Source organism: Rattus rattus, chromosome 2 (genome assembly GCF_011064425.1).
Source record: "Rattus rattus isolate New Zealand chromosome 2, Rrattus_CSIRO_v1, whole genome shotgun sequence".
Taxonomy (NCBI): Eukaryota; Metazoa; Chordata; class Mammalia; order Rodentia; family Muridae; genus Rattus; species Rattus rattus.
The window spans coordinates 211,544,731-211,563,419 of record NC_046155.1 but is presented as its reverse complement, the minus strand read 5'-3'; the positions used below and the strand labels follow the sequence as shown (position 1 = coordinate 211,563,419).

The 18,689-nt window shown below is 44.2% G+C and overlaps 2 protein-coding genes across 2 annotated transcripts in view; both read right to left on the bottom strand.

Annotated features, from left to right (window-relative positions):
* The window catches only part of Epb41l2 (erythrocyte membrane protein band 4.1 like 2), a 162,922-nt gene that overhangs the window by 13,073 nt on the left and 131,160 nt on the right, over positions 1-18,689 (bottom strand). Inside the window, exons 12-17 of the mRNA XM_032894906.1 lie at positions 17,316-17,479; positions 12,887-12,949; positions 11,023-11,169; positions 4,213-4,773; positions 2,545-2,667; positions 498-596 (exon numbers count right to left, since the gene is read on the bottom strand). Coding sequence (XP_032750797.1) covers positions 498-596; positions 2,545-2,667; positions 4,213-4,773; positions 11,023-11,169; positions 12,887-12,949; positions 17,316-17,479 — 1,157 coding nt within the window. The remainder of the gene's footprint in view (positions 1-497; positions 597-2,544; positions 2,668-4,212; positions 4,774-11,022; positions 11,170-12,886; positions 12,950-17,315; positions 17,480-18,689) is intronic.
* Positions 14,952-16,510, bottom strand: LOC116892953 (band 4.1-like protein 3). Its single transcript, XM_032894905.1, has one exon. It carries the CDS (start codon positions 15,726-15,728, stop codon positions 15,075-15,077), a length of 654 nt encoding a protein of 217 aa, XP_032750796.1. The 5' UTR covers positions 15,729-16,510; the 3' UTR covers positions 14,952-15,074.

The window sequence follows — 18,689 nt, the reverse complement described above, 5'->3', positions numbered from 1 at the left end:
AAAATCAGCCTTGAATGCACTGACGTGCGGCAGTGACAGCTGGACGCTTCCTCCCAGGGTCTCAGTAGGTCTGCAGTGACCGTGGTCTTTCGACATCCACGCCCCAGAAGCAGCTAGCTGATGCTGTCAGGCTGATGACTAGGGCTGATACAGTATTAAATGCTTAGAAAAGGCTCTGGGTAAATGTCAGGTCTACACACTTGGATTTAAATAAGCGAGAGAAGTTTCACAGTTTGGCTAAAGTACTGCTGTCTATGCAGCTGTCTTAAGTACAGCCAGTCATATTTTTACCCCCTTGTACTTTACAAAACTGAAATTTGGTTTGAAACAATTTGTCTTTGGAGCCTGATTTCCTGGACACTTTCAGAAGGACATTTCAGCCCGCTGGCACTGTCTACGTCTGTCTTAGAAGTGTGCAAAGAAGCAAAGGAGCGACACAGGAAAGATCTGTTTGCCATGTACCATCCTCTCCCTAGGGCTCCCCTAGGTTGCTTTACCTTGGTGATGTGTGTGGTGGTCGTTGTTGACGCGGACTCAGATGTGATGGTTTGTGCGGTCAGTAACACGCCCGAATCACCACCAGCCCCGCCGTCAATCTTTGGACAGTTGGAGGAAAAATACAAAGTAACGCTTAACGTCCATGTTGTCAGAAAAGCCCCCCCACTGCTAACGTCCATGTTGTCAGAAAGCCCCCCGAGCATGCATCTTCTAAGACTTCCACGCTGGCAGGAGGTCCTAGCTTCCTATCCTCTGCATGTTGTGGTTCATGGTCCAGAGAGCAGCTGGCATTGGAAACAGAGCTGTGAAGACCGAGGTGTACAGAGAGAGACGAGCCGTGTCAGAGAGGAAGAGTGAAGGAGGAATGGGGCTGTCGGTCGTACGAGAGTAAAGAGCATTTGTAAAAGCCAGAAAAAGAACCCGAGGACCAGAGGAAGACGTCTCCACAGTGACCAGAAGTGCTGGCTTTGCTACCGTTTTTAAGCACAGGTGGGTAAAAATAGGTAAACATTTCTCAGGGTACTAAGTAATGGCACCTGCTGAGGACAGACTGAACCTTCGTGATTTGGTTACTTCTCTCCAATACATTCTGTAAAACGTACCAAGTTCTTCCAATGGTTGACATCTCATGAGTGTGTGTATATGAAGCACGTAATAACACTGCATGTGTGGACATACGCACATTATGCCGCTTTCTACATTTTTAAAAGAGCTACTATGTTTAACACTAGAAGGGGCAGAAGACTCTAGAGTCTGCCAGGAAAAATAACAAAGCAAATTAACAGCTTAGTTATGTGAGAATCACAGACACAGCTGCCTACTTCCTGACAGGAACGCAAGGAAGTGTCTCTCAAACTCACCTCAGGCACCGGATCCCCTTTCTGAGGGGCTTAACCACACTGCGGACCTGGTCAGAGCAACATTCTCTCATTCTGCCCACAAGAAGTCTGCCTGCTCTTATGTGGGATCCACACACACATACAGATGACAACTGTTTTGATAAATGTTGCATACATATCTATCCGGTCTTCAACTATTTTGAGACCTGACATTCTTCCCCACGCTGCAATCCTACCAGAAAAAGGTAAACTACTTATTGCATACATTTTTGCAAAGGCCATTTTGAAATCATGAACCTTTTTGTTCCATTTTATTTGTTGATATCTGTATGCATTTGTTTGTGGAGCCCAGAGGACAGTGTCAGGTGTCTTCCTCAACTCCTCCCCACACTGGTTCTCAGACAGAGTCTCTCACTGAACCTGAAGATTACCAATTTGAACTTGGCCGCAGTGCCCACAGATCCCCCTCCTCAGCACTGAGAATACAGGTATGTGTTACTCCCAGCTTTGACAAGGGATCTGAACTCAGGTCCTCATGCTTGTGTGAAAAGTACTTTTACCATAAATCTAAGCAATCTCTCCAGCTTTCTTATCTAAAAATATCTTTGCAGAACCAGACCCTGTAAGAGCTGAAAATCAAGTATTTGGTTCCTGTAGTCACTTGGACACTGCTACATGGAATTCGCCACACATGTCTAAGGGAAATGACCCAGGGTAAAAGAGAGAAAGTATGTGGGTGCCCCTAAAGACAGAAAGAAATCTGAATTTATTTGGCCCGCCTTCATGAAGTCAGTACAGGGAGCTTATAACATTACAAACCTACATATCATATCATATCTCGTAAGCTGTGCAAGATCATCTGATTCCCAAGAATGTGCATTTTTAGATGCAACAGGCCAGAAAGGCCCCGTGGTAACAGGATAGGGCTTGTGTCTTACTAACAACGTGCACAGTTCTCCTGTGGAAGTACCAGGTCACCAGCATGTACTTCCTCTCCTTCTCTATCTGAGGTTTCTCTTTAGGTACCTGGGACTGAGTGCAGCTGTCTAAATCTAAGACAACAACAGGGCTAGCCGTATTGTTCAAACAGGTGCGATGTGTGATGAGTTTATGTCAAAGCCAGGAACAGGGGAAGACACCAAAATCAGAATTATTCATGCTAAACAAGAAAGGGGATTCAAATAGTGCAAATCTTGAGTTTTTGTACCTGTGGAGACTCATATGTGATGGTTTTGGTCTCAGTTTGAACAATGGGGACTTCCTTGGTGGAGATTTCTGTCCTTTGTGAGGCATCAGAAATTGTTACCATCTCTGTTTTTATCACTGGTGGCTGAGGTAGAAAAGGGAAAGATAAATTCTAGTGGTCATGAAGTAGAAGTGTTTAAAGGAACCTTCAAAAATAATTGTTAAAAAATATCCAAACCCGCGCTCATGCATGGAAAGTAAGAGTAAAAGCCGGTGAAGTAAGATACAGAAGCTGTATGTCCCTCAAGTACGCCTCACACACAGACACATGGAAAATAGGCCAAAACCCTGGCTCCCTAAGCTGCATTTACTCTTCAAACTGTGGTGGTCCTAAACCACTACACTGACACTTGCTCATTTTACTCTGGGAAAAAATGACGGGAACAGTGTGTACTGTATACAGTAGGTACCCTTACCTGTATACAGTAAGTACCCTTACCGTTACTGAAGCTTAAAAACCAAATGTGAAGGCTTGTTATTTTTAAGTTGATTGTAAACTCTGTGAACCAAGATTTGCTCCTTTCCTCCCCAATTTCTCACACCATTGTCAGAAGAAGTATTTTCAAATGAGTATTTTGAATTACACACATCTGAAACTTTGCTCTCTTTTGTATTAAGTACAATAAAACGCTATATCTAAAAGTAGTGAATGCTCTGAACGATTCTAAGCATGAAGAGCGGTTCTGTGTCTGTAAACCCTGCTGGATGTCCATACACAGCAGACGCCAGACTACCAAATGTTAGAGCATGCCTTTGAGGGAACGCTCCCAACAGGCAGACTTACGTAAATGGAAAAGGCAGTTCAGAGTGTTCAAAAGACTCTTAACGATATCTTTTCTGATGTGAAATTAAAGTAAACTATTTACTCCAAAACAAGCCACTTAAAGATTGCCCCCTCCATCAGAGAGAATGCTGATAAATCCTGACAACGGTGGGCATTCTGGAGTTGAGAGACATCCCTGGGCAGGTAAGCTATCAGGTGAGCTCTCCCGATCAAGAACCCGTCTGAGAGGAATGTGCAAGGTTCTCTCTCTTGAAAATAAAAGGAGGAGACATCCAATAGAGATTGGTCTACAAAATACTGGCAAACCATCCAGACCAAAGGACATGAGGCATGACCTCCAGTGGACTGTTTAGTTCTTGGATGCCAAGAAGAGACAGACTTAACCAAACCACATTCTCCCTGGACTCTAACGACAAGTCACAGTGGCGCTCCCCACGGCCTCACAGCAGCCATTACCTCAGGAGCGCACACAACCCAGTGCCTCTTAACTCTCAACACACACACACAGTTCACTACGTAAACCCATGAGGAAAGGCATGTGATCGAGGAAGCCATGCAAAGAGAGGCAAGGAAGCATCCAGAACATGCAAAGGAGAACTGGACTGCGATGAGAGAGAAACGAGCCCTGCGGCTGCAGCTGCCCTGCGGCCAGTCGGGCTGCGGCAGAGAAGGAAGCGAGTGTGACCTGTCCAGAGGCTACAAAGCAGTGCCATCCCTTCTTCCCGCAAGACAGAAAACCAGATCCTTGCTGAAAAAGCCAAGGAGAATCAAGGGAAGGTGAAGAAGGGCAGGCGTTTCCACCTGAGAGACAGCTGCGGCCGAGCTCATGCGGGGCCTCCCATTTACCTCTGCAGAACACACAATCTCTGGCAAACCATCAATGTCAAGATGGGGCACCTCTCCATTAACTCTGTGCTGGTCTTCCTCGGCTTCTTCGCTCATGTCTTGCTCAGCAGTGCCTCGGTGTGCACCCTTCTCTCCAGGTAACTTTTGGGCAACTACATTTTCCTGGGCCTCTGTCTCTACCGGGAGCACACTGGCCCCTGCTTGTCTGTCTGGGATGGCTTCAGGCATTGCTGCCTCCCTCTCTACTACCTTGGCGCCTTGGCCGGGCTCTTCCTCCAGCTCTTCTTCACACTCCTGCTCTTCCCTTATGGTGCCCTCGGTCACTCGGTGGTGGGGCTGGTACTCGCCCACGTCCTCCTCACTCTCACTGCTGCTGCTGCTGCTCTCAGAAGACAGGGAGGTGGAGTCTTTGTGTGCCATAGGCTCCACCTTACGAGTCTCCCCAGGACCACTCCCCGGTGATAGCTCTTTACCATTCATTTCTTCTGTGATTACGCTTTCGCCTTTCCCAACCTCTGCCTGCTGCTTCTCCTCCACTACATTCAGAGTCTCATGTGAACTCTGTACAAAAACAAAAGACGGATGAGGAAAACAAAAATGTATGAATAAATAAAAACAGCGCAAGCCCAAATTAACTGATGGCAGATTCATGTCATGAAGAAGAACAAAGATGACGGTGACACTGTGATGCGGACTGAAAGGGAAGGGAGCATGAGGGGATGAGAGGCGTGAGGGAACGGCATTAGCATGAGGAGAACCTTAACAGCGTCCCCGGTTCCAGTGCAGGGCCCTTCCGACACGAGAGCACGAGGAGTCTGCGGAACAAAAAGCAACCGAGGACACAAAATCAATATGGTTTTACCTCAACAACCACCAAGACAGACACGTGACAACGCAAACAGACAACGGCAGGACTTAACTCTCCTGAACCCTGTGCTCAAGGTCACACACGGGACAAGTAGACAGATGCCATAACACACACACACAAAACAAACAACAACAACCACCACGAAAACAACAACAGCAACAACAATGACAATGACAACAACAGCAACAACAACAACAACACCACAGCCAGTATTCTTACAAAGAAAATTTTAAGAAATTATTAGAACTATCTATAGGCTTGAAAGAAAAATATGCTCTTATACCTAAGCTCACTGATTAGCTTACAGGATAAACTTTACAACTTAGAAGTCTGCCCCTCAAACATTCTAGTCTGCATCTAGAACAAGGGCTGGGACCCCACGCCTTAAATAAATGCGGCATCAAGATAGATTGATTTCCTCCTGTTTGGATGATGCGTTTAAAAAACATCTTGGATCATGGTTGGTCTTGGCTATTAACATTAAGATGTTCATTCCAGAAAAGTTTTTAATGCCTCAATTTGTAATAGAGATACAGCAACATAAATTACTATAGTCCAGTATTAACTGGGGTACAGGGTTCTTTCAGAGGAGGTTCGATGCTTCATGCTACCTTACACTTACAGAAATAAAGTACAGAAACAAGTTTACGCCCTGTGGTCCCAAAATAAATAAATAAATAAATAAATAAATAAATAAATAAACAAACAAACAATAATAATTATTATTATTATTGCTGGACACTAACTCTGTGTCATCAAGACACTAGTTGTAACTCAGAGGTCTTCCTCAGTCACATCATGGGTCCCAGCAACCAAGGGCACCCAGAGCTGAGTGATACAACTGTCCGCAGCTCCTGCAAACACATGCTACTCTAACTAACTGGTTACTCTGGAAGGCACGGCTGCTGCATGCTGAGTTGCTCAAGATGCATGTCAGAATCACTGAAAACTCAGGGGTTTCAGATATTAAACTGAAAACCTCAAGCCTGTTTTTATAAGCAAGCAGCGTTTAACTACAGACACCTCCGGAGATGAAGGTGCCCAGTGCTCAGGGCATCTCTAAGGGACATCTCCAGCTTCCTACAGGCCAGCGGCAGAACTGTTACTGCGCCTCAGTGGTTAGACAGGTCTGGCTTGTTCAGGATTCCAGAGGATCATTCCAACACACAGCAGCAGCTCTGGTCGGGCGCGAGTGCTGCTTTAAATGATAGACTACCAGAAGCTCCTCACTTAGGGTTTGGAAAACTTGAGCCTGCAAAGCTCCTGGCTGGCTCTGCTCAGGTGAGGCTTTTCTTCTGTGCAGTAACCGCAGCCTGGACCTCAGTGCTTTAAACAGTTCCCAGAATTCTGGCATTTCCCCCCAATCTATGAGAATAGCTCTATCATCATGGTCTCTGTCTCCTGATGTTTCTCCCAGTGACTTCGCTAGTAAGTGGAGGGAAAGGTGCCTAGACGCCCGCAAAATCAAAGTCCATCTCATGTGCTTTTAGTAGCAGGGAAATGAAGTAAAATGCACCTCAGGCAAGCGTGAAAAGGGCGCAGAAGAAAGCGGCTGTCTGGGTGCATTAGCGTTCACAACAGTGCCCTCTGCTGTCCAAGTGGAGGCTGACGGGAAGGAGGCTTTCACACTATGAGAAAAGCCCTGTCCACTAAACAAAATGGATGTTATCTCCTCTTCTAGGCTCTAGAGGTCAGAAAAGGAAGAGCAGAGAGTTAGCGATACATCAGGACAGACAGCAGTGACCTACTGAAGGAAAGAAGGTTACACAAGAAAGAACAACAGAACAGCATACAACGAAAGGAAAGGCGAGAATGCTGGAAGCAGGCTAACGTGAAGGCCGGCCTGGACGCCAGCTTTGACTGCATCTTGACTGGCAATGTCTGGCAGCTGTAGCCTACAGAAGCCAGCTACAATGCCATTTGTCACTGAACAAACGGCACCCCAAGCCCTCAAGCACTGATGTCTGAGGTAGCCCCTTGGCCCCTTCCCGGCAGGCCCTCCATGAGAAATGCTTCCTTCCTGTGCTGGAGCCTGCTCTCCATGCGCTTGCTTCCCACGGCACCGTGGGTCTCTGACCGCCCTCGGACAAAGCAAAACCACCTGACTCCTGCGCCCTCTGCTCTACCGCACAGAACTGAACCGTCTCTGCGGAACGTGGGGGGCCCACTTTTTTTTTCTTTCAAAAACAATTTGAAAAATAAGACAATCCCAAAATTGAAAACTCAGTGTCCACACATATTTAACTTTCGGATTTCTACCTTTTAACCAACACTTCCTAGCAGCCTAAGAGGACAACAGACAAGCTGAGACAATCCTCAGAAACCTGGAATGCCAGGAAGAAGGCACCAGGAAATCTCTGCACCCCTCCCACACCCACCAAAAGGAACTTTGTGAGAATTCTTAATAAACCACATTCTCTAGCAATCTTCTTAAAAAGATGAATGCTTGTCATGTGTAAAGTGTTCTTCAGAGTGGGAGAGTGTGGAAGTTCGTAAAATTTTCAGCAGAGGAAAAGTTTCTGATCTTAAGAAAAATTGTGAAATGAACGTGCTATGCACAGAATCAGTATTGTCAAAAGTCTCTTGAGGACTGGGGATGTTGCACACATCGAATGTTTGCCTTGCACGCTCAGCATCCTGGGGTCCATCCTCAGTACTGCGGCCCCCCAAGGTACCTTAAAGCAAAGTGTAGCTCATCTTTCCTAGAGAGCCAAGAGAATACAAGTCGTAGAATATACAATGGTTACTTACCCATTAAAGACTAAAAATCTATTGCCTTCTAATTTTCCGTTCTGCCCCCCAAATTATTCATGGTCAAACCAAAGCCATTTTGAAAATTCAATGTATTTAATCTTTAAATAAGACACCACTTCTTAAAAAATCCCAACCCAACCAACCAACCGACCACCTAGGGGTTAGAGATGAGAGATGGCTCAGCAGTTAAGAGCCCTTGTTCTCGCAGAGGACCGAGGTTCGATTCCCAGCACCCACAAGCATCTGTAACTCTAGTGTCCCCTCTCTCTGACTTCTCTGGGCACCAGGCACACAAGGCACACATACATATATGTTGGCAAACACGCATAAAATAAAAATGAACAAATACTTTAATTATTTTTCTTAGACCAAGTTATGAGAATTTTGAAAATTTTAAGCAAATACATGTACATGTGTACATTTTCCCCCACTTTTCAATGATTATTACCCAAAGATAGATAAAACCCTGGAAAAATCAACAGTGAAAGAAAGACGTAAAAACACTGACACGGCATCAGCTCAAGTCAGAGCCTGAGCGCACTGAGCGCACTGGGCACGCTGAGCGCACACTTCCAACAGTGTTATGTTACCCACGCTGAGCGCACACCTCTAACAGTGCTATGTTACCTCGAGAGGAAGAAAGAACACGGACAAATGGCCAGTGAAGGTTTCATGGGTGAAAAGGCAACCAGACAACAGGAGCTAGATCACCTGATATATATAGTCTAGACTTAGACACATGACAGAAAATAGTCATTTCAAGTGTATATAATCCCTCTAGGAAAGTTCCCCGATTAAATGTCACATAATTTCACTTTGTAAATTATTTTATACTGTACATTCATAAAACATGAGATCCAGAAAAATGATAATTTAAAATATCTTCACCAAAATTCTAGGTCATACTGCTTAAAGCCCATATCAAATGATGCCATTTAAGTTGGCTTCTGTGCACCATGGTTAATATTCCCTCATCATTCAGCCATTCTGGGTCTTTAAGGCTTAGATCTCGGCAGTTGTGTGTGTTCTTCCTTTAGCGTGGGAAGATCTTCTGGTCTAACGTTCTTACCACTTTAAATGCTGTCTCCTCCCGACCTTCTAACACACACGAAGATTTACCCTTTGGCACTCACAGTGAGCGGCGATCTCTAATCACTGAGTGTGTGTGTCTGCTGCCTCCCTCCCCAGCAGACTGTAAGCTCTCAGGGCTAAGAGGCCAGGTAAGCAACCAGACAGGAGAGAGCGGTGGGAAGAAGTGGAAAGTCTGCCTCCTCCCTTGGGACACATCGGGGCACAGAGAGAGAGCAGCAGCTACATACAATGGTGTATCTTTTGTCACATTAAATGTCTGGAAAATGAAAAGTCAGATGATTCCCACATGTGATTAGTAAGTTATGACCCAAAGCATAAGTAATGTATTTTAAGAGCAGCACTGTGAGCCTAAGGGACGTACAGTGCATTCCCATGAGGCTCCTTCCCAACCACAAGCCACGCGTGTCAAATGATGGATCATTCGTCACCTAACATGGTTGATGTTCCTGTACTTCCATACTCTCAAAGTACACGCAAGGTGTTAACACAGAAAGTTTCTCCCCAGTATTCCTATCGTCCTGATACACAGGAGCCCAGCTTTTGTTAATTTTGTTTTGTTTTTCCAGACAGGGATTCTCTGTGTAGCCCTGGCTGTCCTTGAACCCACTCTGAAGACCAGGCTGGCCTTGAACTCACAGAGATCCACCTCCCTCTACTTCCCGAATACTGGGACTAAAGACATGCGTCACCCCCCCTTTTGACTTGTTTTTTTTTTTGGCTATTAGGAGCCTAACTTTTTAAACATTCAAAACCTATCTGAAAATAAACTGGCATTAAAAATCGTATTTCTGGCTGTGAGCAGATACGCATGGAGGAGGGGAGCGGAAGCAGACACAAAGACGAGCGGTGAACACCTTATGTGCCTGGGTTGCCTCTTCAGGTGTCCGTGCTGCCGCCATCTGGGACATCAACTTCGCGGACAGAATATCCTTGAAAAGAGTCTGGCTGTTTCTCTATTGTTTTAAACAATGACACAATCAACACAAAGACACATGCATCACAGCTCAGCAACACACGTAAAAGCATGGTGGGGTATTGGGGCGTTGGGGTGTTGGGGCAAACGGGCAAGCCAACGGAACAGTACACAAGCCATTCAGCCCTAGGTCAGAAGCCACTGCTTCTCTAGAAATCCCAGAGCAAGCTGCTGAACCTGCTCCCTGGTAAATGCTGGTCCCCTCCTCACAACACCCAGCTTAGCTCAGCTACTTCTCCACCTGACAGGTTCTCTTCTTAGTTCAGCAACTGCTTTTGCTCACTGGTTTTAAAGCTCTGCTTCCCATTCAGTGCCATGAACTTGGAAACTCATTACTACTTGGGGCTTTGCTCTGAGGAGGGGTGAGCAAAACCAACATCGGGGTATCCAAACCGAATGTGGAGACTTGGGCTACATAATCACTATTATGTCACTACGTAATCAAAGGGACATCATAAAATTAGACCATAGTAGCTTTCAAAAGTGAAAGCAAACTACATCAATCTCCTCAAAATGGACGAGCCCATGAACTGTATCTGGAAGCATCAAGGAAAAAAAATGGGGGCAGAGAATGGAAGGGATGTAGAGGGATTCTGAGAGGATTCTAAAGGCAATTCCCAGTGACGTAAGCAGCAGGCCTTACCTTCTGCAAAGACAAAGAAGACTGTTTGGGGCTCATTGGTGCTTATAACGTTTTGCCGAGAAGTCTCATGAGTGTATAATGTTACATCTCAGAACTTTTCAACAGAGCTCGTCAATCTCCAAAGGTACTTAGCTCCTTATCTTCCTAGCCATGACCTTAAACCAATCTATACACAGTATATTTTCCTTCACAAACCGCCAGTAACTAAGCTTCTCACATTAGTTCCTGAGTTGTCCTAACAATTCAATACTACTTATTTATTACCTAAATACAATGATAAAATTACAGTGAAAATATTTCCAGTGTACTTTGAAACCTGATAATTAAGCCAACAAATATTACATTGTTAATACTTAGTGGTTTAAAACTTGTTAGCAATACAAAAGAATTTCCGTGGGAACATTTCCTAACGCCTGAGAATCAACAAACAATCTGCAGGAGCACGTGAGACACAGAGCTGACAGGCAGCCGGTGACGTACCGCTAGTATCTGGCAGGACAGAGGCGTGACTCGCCGCTTCTCCCACTCACTGGGGCGAGGCTCGGGTGTGGACTCCATGAAATTGCGCTTGAGCTCGCTAATGCTAGCCTGGTGTTTCAGAATGGCCTCCTGGGCCTTATCCAGGTCCTAGCAACATGTAACATGACAAAGGGGGAATCCCGACGGAAAACCCAGCAGGGCAAAAAGCAGAACCAAAAAAAATATGGTAAAGTAAACTTATGATTCAAAAACATAATAAAGCAAGAAAAACGCCAAGTCTCAAAAGCCATATTATTATCTGTGGATAGCCCTGAGTTCATAGAAATTTGAAAACCAAGTCATTGAGTTATTTTACTCATATCTGAATGATTTTAATTTCTTCTGTTTGGGACTTTAAAGGATTTTAAATTACTCACATTAGAAGGGAGCCAGGGTACGGACTATAACAGCTAAGAATTCATATATACACACTTAGATTTAAATACGCATTTGGCCTGTAGGGAGAAAGCCAGTCCAGAACCATCATCAAAAGTGGAAAAACCAAGGGTGGGCTTCGTCAGGAAATTCCAAATTCCAGTGTCTTTTAATTCTTAGTGAATAAAAATTAACTCCTTCCAGAGACCTTTTCTCACTGGACTCTCTCTAAATGAACTGCAGACTGGTCTCATGCAATAACAAGAACAGACAAAACCCATCCATCTCCTGAACACAAGAGAAAAGTGGACTTGTTCTACGGCCATCGCCGTGGGCCTGACGAATCGGATATTCAGTAGATTTAGAAGAAAAAACAACAACAAAAATCAAGGCCAAATGGACACTGGCTCTGGTAGGTAGTGCATGCATAACCAATGTTCAGGAATTTAATGGAATTGTAAATGTTTTGTTGTATTTCAAATGTAACAGGCTGCCTGTAAATGACAGTCCCACTCCCAAAGGCAGACCATGCATCTGATTAAAATTACCTAATCCACTGTCATGCACAAGCGTAACAGCTCACCGTGAGCTCCTATAGCCATCTGCAAAAGGTCAGGAGACCCTGAAACTGTTGCATGGCATGGGAAATGAATGGCTTGAGATCAGGCACGTTTCTTGCATCTGTTCACAACAATGTTACTTATTATACATTACAGCACTTTAGTAAGGCAAGCGACAATACACTTAACATTACCAAAGCTGCCAAAGCAACTGAAGAGATTAGTCAGTTACCGGGAGCTGCAGGTGTCCCTGAACGCTGCACACCCCCTCAGCACCAGAAGGAAAGATGCTCTTCTGAGACACAGAGAGCGCACTTTACAGCTCCCAGTGTCTCTCTATCTGTATCTCTCTTCCCCCTTCCCTTCTACCTTCTCTCCTCTCTTCTTTTAGTAGGAACAATCCTATTCATTAGCATATTCTCAGTTCCAACTCTTTAAAGGGAGCACACACCTCGTCACATAGATGACAGTGAGACATCAAGCAGGGGAAGCCATAGTTCAAGGGTCAAGTAAGTGGGCCAACGTTATACAAAAATTACCTACATTGTTTAATGTATATTAAACTTGAGGTTGTGTTACTTCATATTGTATAGCTTAAAGGTAATCTATTAAAGGAAACAGGCTTACTTAGTAAGGAATAAATCCAATTTAAATAAAAAGAGCTTTTCTCCCCCGCTTTCAGTTTGCGAGCTTACAGCAGATACATTCCTACCTAAGCCATCTAGGAACCAAGGCGGACTGGTCGCATGCGCTCCCAAGACCAAGAGCCCCATGCAGTGCATGCACCGTGCGTGCCTGGAGAGAGCAGCCAGCCAGTCTGTGCGTGCCCCCGTCCACAGCAGCCTGACAGCCAGAGGACAGAGTGCAATGCTTTCTCAGATCATACAAACCTCCAACATTAAATTGCTATGTCTGACATAAATATTATCCCCGTCTACTCTCAAGGTATTTTTCTGTGAAATTAAATCACACACAGGGAGAAAAGGCAAATAAACACAAGTGTATCAGTCAGCAAGCACCACAAACAACTCAGACTTTTATAATCTAAGATTTTTAAAATAAAAGAGAGTAAAATCTTAAAAGCCACAACAAGCAAAACTCAGGTAAAATCCCAAGAGTGCATTCGGCCGTCATCGCCCAGCCCACCCGGACCCCTACCCAAGGAGCAGCAGGCAGCAGGCAACACTTATCGTCTAACCTAAGAGAAGTGGGCACCTGCTCCCAGCACAACTCTGCATCTTCCATCTTCCCTGCAAAGCCACTGGCCACGGGCAGAAGGAGGGCTCTGGGAGGGCTCCACCACCAGGGCAGATGCGGAGTCCAAGATTACAAGCCTTGCCCCTGGCCCTCGGGACACGCTAAGCCAGTGGCTGTCTTCACCTAGGTGCTGGACGTGATGAAATGATCCTTTGTACGGGGGGATGGGGAAGGCAGCTCACTCTTTCTCAGTCCCTAGAGCACGTTCTGCGTTTAAGAATTTTTTTTTTTTTTTGAGCAGAATCAAAGTGAGGGTACAAACGATGGCCAAAGCCAAGCAGTGATGGGACAAGGTACAGAGTCGCCAAATTTGTCTTCAGCTCCGAGTGGGTTACAAATTCTACATCATTATACACTGTCCCATCTGTTTTTAAATACAGATTTTCTTGGGGCAAAATTTGCCAATTAACTTTTTCGTTATTTCATTTATTAAAATGGGTATTTACAAATAACCTTTCAAATATAGCCACTTTCTTTCCATAATTTTTTATGCAATAGTTTTCTGCAGTTGGAAACCCAAATATTTAGCGACCCCAAAAAATCAATTTGGAAGTAGGACTAAGAAACATTGAGTAAACACTGACATTGGAGACTCATGTCAGAAACAGAAGGACACAGAAGGGAAGATCAGGTTCCCAGGCTAGCCCATCCACGTGCTCCGCTCCTGGCTGTGGTGACAGTGCCACAGTTGGAAGGAACCCTGTTTTCTAACCGTCCGTGGTATGTGTGAGAGTTGGGTGGGAGCTAAGGGTTTTTCCCACCTCCATATCAGAGGCGAGAGACACAGCAGAGCCTCTGCACGTTTGTGAAGAGTCCGCCTCTACTTTCTTGGTCAACATCTAATTCACTAAAATGTTGATCTGTGGTATTTCTCAAGCAAATGTAAAGAACTACAATTTCTCCTACATGGTATATTCATTTCATTTCTTCTATTTTCGTTATGTTTGCCCTGAATTCTGTGATACGTACTCTGTGTTGATAGAATCCGTAAGATACAAGACACCTAACTCAATCAACGAGACCATATTGAGCAAAACAATTAAAAACGTGCTGCATATGGTAAGGTGACCTCCTAGTAGTGTAGCAGTGAACACTTCAAACGAGCTCTGACACAGGAGTAAGAAGTCTCAGACACTTAACTTTAAATACAGTAAGAATGGGAAGGCCAACCTCTCATATTTAGTCTAATGTCTCAAAGCCATGGTTCATTTTTAATACATACTATACAGAATTATCACCTATCCTATAAAATACCTGGTAATGACTCATATAATTATACAATCCGAGGGAGAAGAAAGAGGGCCAAGTAAAATTTATCTACTTGGCCCCCAAACACTAAGAGTACAACAGACAAGGAGTTTCTGAGACACTTTCTGAGAGGTCGGGAGTGTAATTTACATATGGGCTTGGCTCGTAAGTGTGAGTTCAAGCTTGAACTCTGATCAGGATTAAAATACTAAGTTCCTCTGATACACGTCAGCTATGCTTCAGAGGAACACCACTGGTACTCATCCTCAGAGCATGGCCCACATGGGGACACTACAGACTCCCAGCTCGGACACTCCGTTAACACCCTGGCACGATCTACGGTGTGTATACAATCATCTTACCAGTTTGCTCTGAATTTACAATGTGTATAGACCTGGACTTTGGACAGCAATGCAGAGAAGTATCTTAACTTCCTGCTCTGCATGTGTGTGCGCGTGTGTGTGTGTGGGGGGTACTATTTTGAGGGTTGTCAGTTAAATTGAGGCACATGTTTAGACTATGTTACAAAGGGGCTGTAACTAGAACAGGTGGGTAGGCTTTGGGAGCTGAAGCTTATGGAGGCATGGTGGTCACTGCTTCTTCCTCCTCTGGTTTGTCATTCAAATCACAGTCGTAAGAACCATGCAGTGAGGTGGCCTTCCCCTCCAGATAGCAGAGGGCTAATGCCAGGGGAAGGGAAAAGGTAAGAGAAAAAGCAACTGACTGAGAAGCCGAGAGCAGCAGCCCGAAGCTGAGGACGAGAGAGGGGATGAAGGAAGGTGATGTGATGGGGACATGATGCCGCACGTCAGCAGGGAGGAAAGAAACCCAGAGCTTGGGGAGGCTGGGGAATGCCAGGTACCCATCTTCATCAAGAAGGGATGGGAGGCCAGAGGCGAAGCATTTGTGAAACGTAAAGGCAAAGGAACCCAGCTCAGCATCCTTAGGGACAGCCGGTTCCAGAGTCTTCTCATGCATGGAAGGGCCCTCAGGCTGGGGAGGGGTTTCCACAGGATCTAAGACAGAATCCAGTGTAGCCACCTCAGGGTCACCCTGCTCTGATGCCCCACCCACAGAGAGCAGCTCGAAGCTATCTAGTGTGGTCTCATCAGCCTCCCCAAAAGGGTCTTCCTCTGAGATGTCGGACAGCAAGTCCACTTCAGGGACTGGCAGGAGGTACAGGGTGAAAGAGGAAGGAGAACAAATGAGAGGTGACGGGGGACACATGCACACGCTCTATTGTAAACAACCCACGGTTGGGTATGAATTCCACAATGGTTATGGTCAAAGGAACAAGAAGGAAACAGGAGAAAAGAAGAAACATTAGTGAAAAGTCTACTCCCGAGAAGGTTTCATAAAAACAGTGATTAAAAACGTAACTGAATAACCCACTTTTAAGGAAAGAAACCAGACTCCTTTTATCACATAAAATTTACACATATTAATGACTATGAGTTTTTAACTAACATTACTCAAACCTAGTTGCTGACATATATATTAAAAATGCTAGCAAAATGCTCACAGAACTAGTCATTTGCTAAAGACAAGAAAGATTTCATTTAGAATCCAATATAAGAAACTTTTGTTGTCCAGATTTTTTCCCTTAATTACATATATCAACTTAAGACAAACTGAACAGAAATACTGAACTTTCTTTTTAGTGGTTGTTTTCTCAGACACTATGTAAGCATAATTTAAAAGATTCTCGCCCCTTAGCACCTAAAGGATTGCCATGGAGAACATAAGCTACTTTGTTTTAACTAAATGGTGTTTAGACAAATAGTTTTCAACAGGACAGTCACAAACTGTTTAACAACAGGATGAAAATTATTTTGTATTTCCCGCTGTGTAATGCCCTGTCCTGTAGCCATGCGTCTGTGGTGGCCGCAGAGGTTGCCAGGCCACAGGAACTCCTACAATATCAGCAGATGCTTCAGGTACAGTTCCTGTAGACGTTCATTCTGGCGTCTTTACATTTTGTAAAGCCAGAGTTAAAAAAGCACAGTATGTCAAAAGGATGATTCAGGCCCTGTGTGTGAGAGTGTGTGTGTGTGTGTCTGTGTGTGTGTGTGTGTGTGTGTGTCTGTCTGTCTATGTGTGTGTGTGTGCCTGTCTGTGTGAGTGTGAGTGTGTAAGTGTGTGTGTGTCTGTGTAATTTATTTCCGAGGCTACATATAAAATAATGCTTTGTGCGGGCAGGGAAATGATTTGTGAGGAGCTTAAAAGCTCTTTACTCAAGTGACTGAGAGCCACCGGAAATGACGTTAGTAATAAAGTAACAGAACTGACAGAAGTGAGAATGTCTCATTGCTGTTGCTTCTTCGTTCACTATGGGGAATGCACAAACAAGGCAGAGACTGCATAAATCATTCACAGCTATGGATTATTAATGGATTTTCTTCATAAAGAATATCTTCATTTAAAAAAATTAAGTCAATGTAATAAAAGACATGGATTACCTTTAAAATTGACTAGTAATAAAATATGCAAATTTCAACCTAGGTGGCTTTTATCATCAGCAAGTCAAGTGATAATAAACTAAGAAAACAGGAAAGGCCAGTGCACTGCTTTCTTATGTCAGTGCAGTTTACTGTTCTGACGTTAGTATAACTTACACTGAAACAAATATTTTACTCTGAAAAGTAATAAAAACAAGGTTAGAAATAACAGTGCAAAGTAGCAGCTCCATTTGAAACACCGGAGATTGTAAGCATAGACTACACAATGACAAGAAACTGAGTCCTCAAATACTAAAGGCAGCAAGGGCCTCTCATCTGAGCATCCTCCACAGCAGCACAATGCTAATGGCCGTACCTTTCCCTCAGCGAGCAGGGGTATGACTTTAGTTGGGCTCTTGCCGTCCCTCCGGCCATCCTGGACTGTAGTATAGCTGACAACTCCAGGGCCAGGCACTGATCCCTCTCCAGGAGGGCCCGGAAAATCCTTCATAAGACTTTGGTCCACAACACCAATCGGGGCTAATCAGAAGATAAGTTGAAATACATTAGACCTGGGAATGTGAAGCCTGGAAGAATATAACCCCTTAACCAAATGTAGCTAGAGTTTTGAACGTTGGATATATCAATATGTAATATAAACTCGTTTTTAAACTAATCCAAAACTCTAATATTCTGGGTTTTTAAAAATTAATCCATTCGGCAAATCAGATTTTTGAGCACGTGGCTCACCCAGAAATGGTCCAGTAGGAGGAGCTCTTGGCCCGACTGCAGAATTACAATGTAACTAATACACTGGGATATCTCATCAGTCCTAAATCTACCTTTAAAAAAACTTATCAAAATAATTTTTTCAAGGGATTTTAAGAAATCCCCTACAAATTAACTTATTTGCATACTAAAAGATAGTAGATTTAAGAATTAACCTATCTTATATTTTTCATTTTTCTGACACTTCTGAACTTCTCAACCTGATCAGTGTCCAGTACCCCAGCTGCTGCCCCAAAATGGCCCTGTGCCCTGCTTTCTCTCTGTGAGGCAGAACCTACTGTGTGCTGCTCTCCTCTCTCTCAGTGAGATGGAACCTACTGTGTGCTGCTCTCCTCTCTCTCACAGTGAGGCGGAACCTACTGTGTGCTGCTCTCCTCTCTCTCACAGTGAGGCAGAACCTACTGTGCTAATGTTTTTGTCATAGAGATGGATCACCTTAAGAGTCAGCAGACAAGTCTCTCCACCAGAGGTTCCTCCTGAACGATGGAATTCCCCCCAGGTCTTTTCCTCTTTATAAAACGCTTTATACACACCCTGTGATTTGCTTTTCTTCCATGCACCAAGAGAAATTCCAGTCAACATAAAACCCCACAGAGCTTGAAGCTGTTTGGAGGGTGGTATAGTAAGCCATTACAGTTCACAGAGGTATCCTATCCCTTCAATCTTTGTTCTACAAGGTAATCCTTCGCCTGCCCTCTGACAACGATGTGCTCCTTCCCTAGCCCTGATTTATCATCAAATGATAATTCTACTTAAACCCATCTATTTTAGACAGGAACTTCAAATTCTAGAACATGATCCCTTGCATATATTTTTAAGCATGGTGTGTGTGTGTGTTTAACCTCTATTTCTACACCATTTCAGTCTATAAAAATTTTCCAATCTATAATAAACTTACTTTACAAAACCCACACAAATTGTTAGAATATTAAAATGAGTTCACATGTTACATTATACCTAC

Excerpts from the sequence above, each read along its gene's own strand:
- LOC116892953 (XM_032894905.1), bottom strand. The coding sequence starts at position 15,728 with ATGTGTCCCCCGTCACCTCTCATTTGTTCTCCTTCCTCTTTCACCCTG.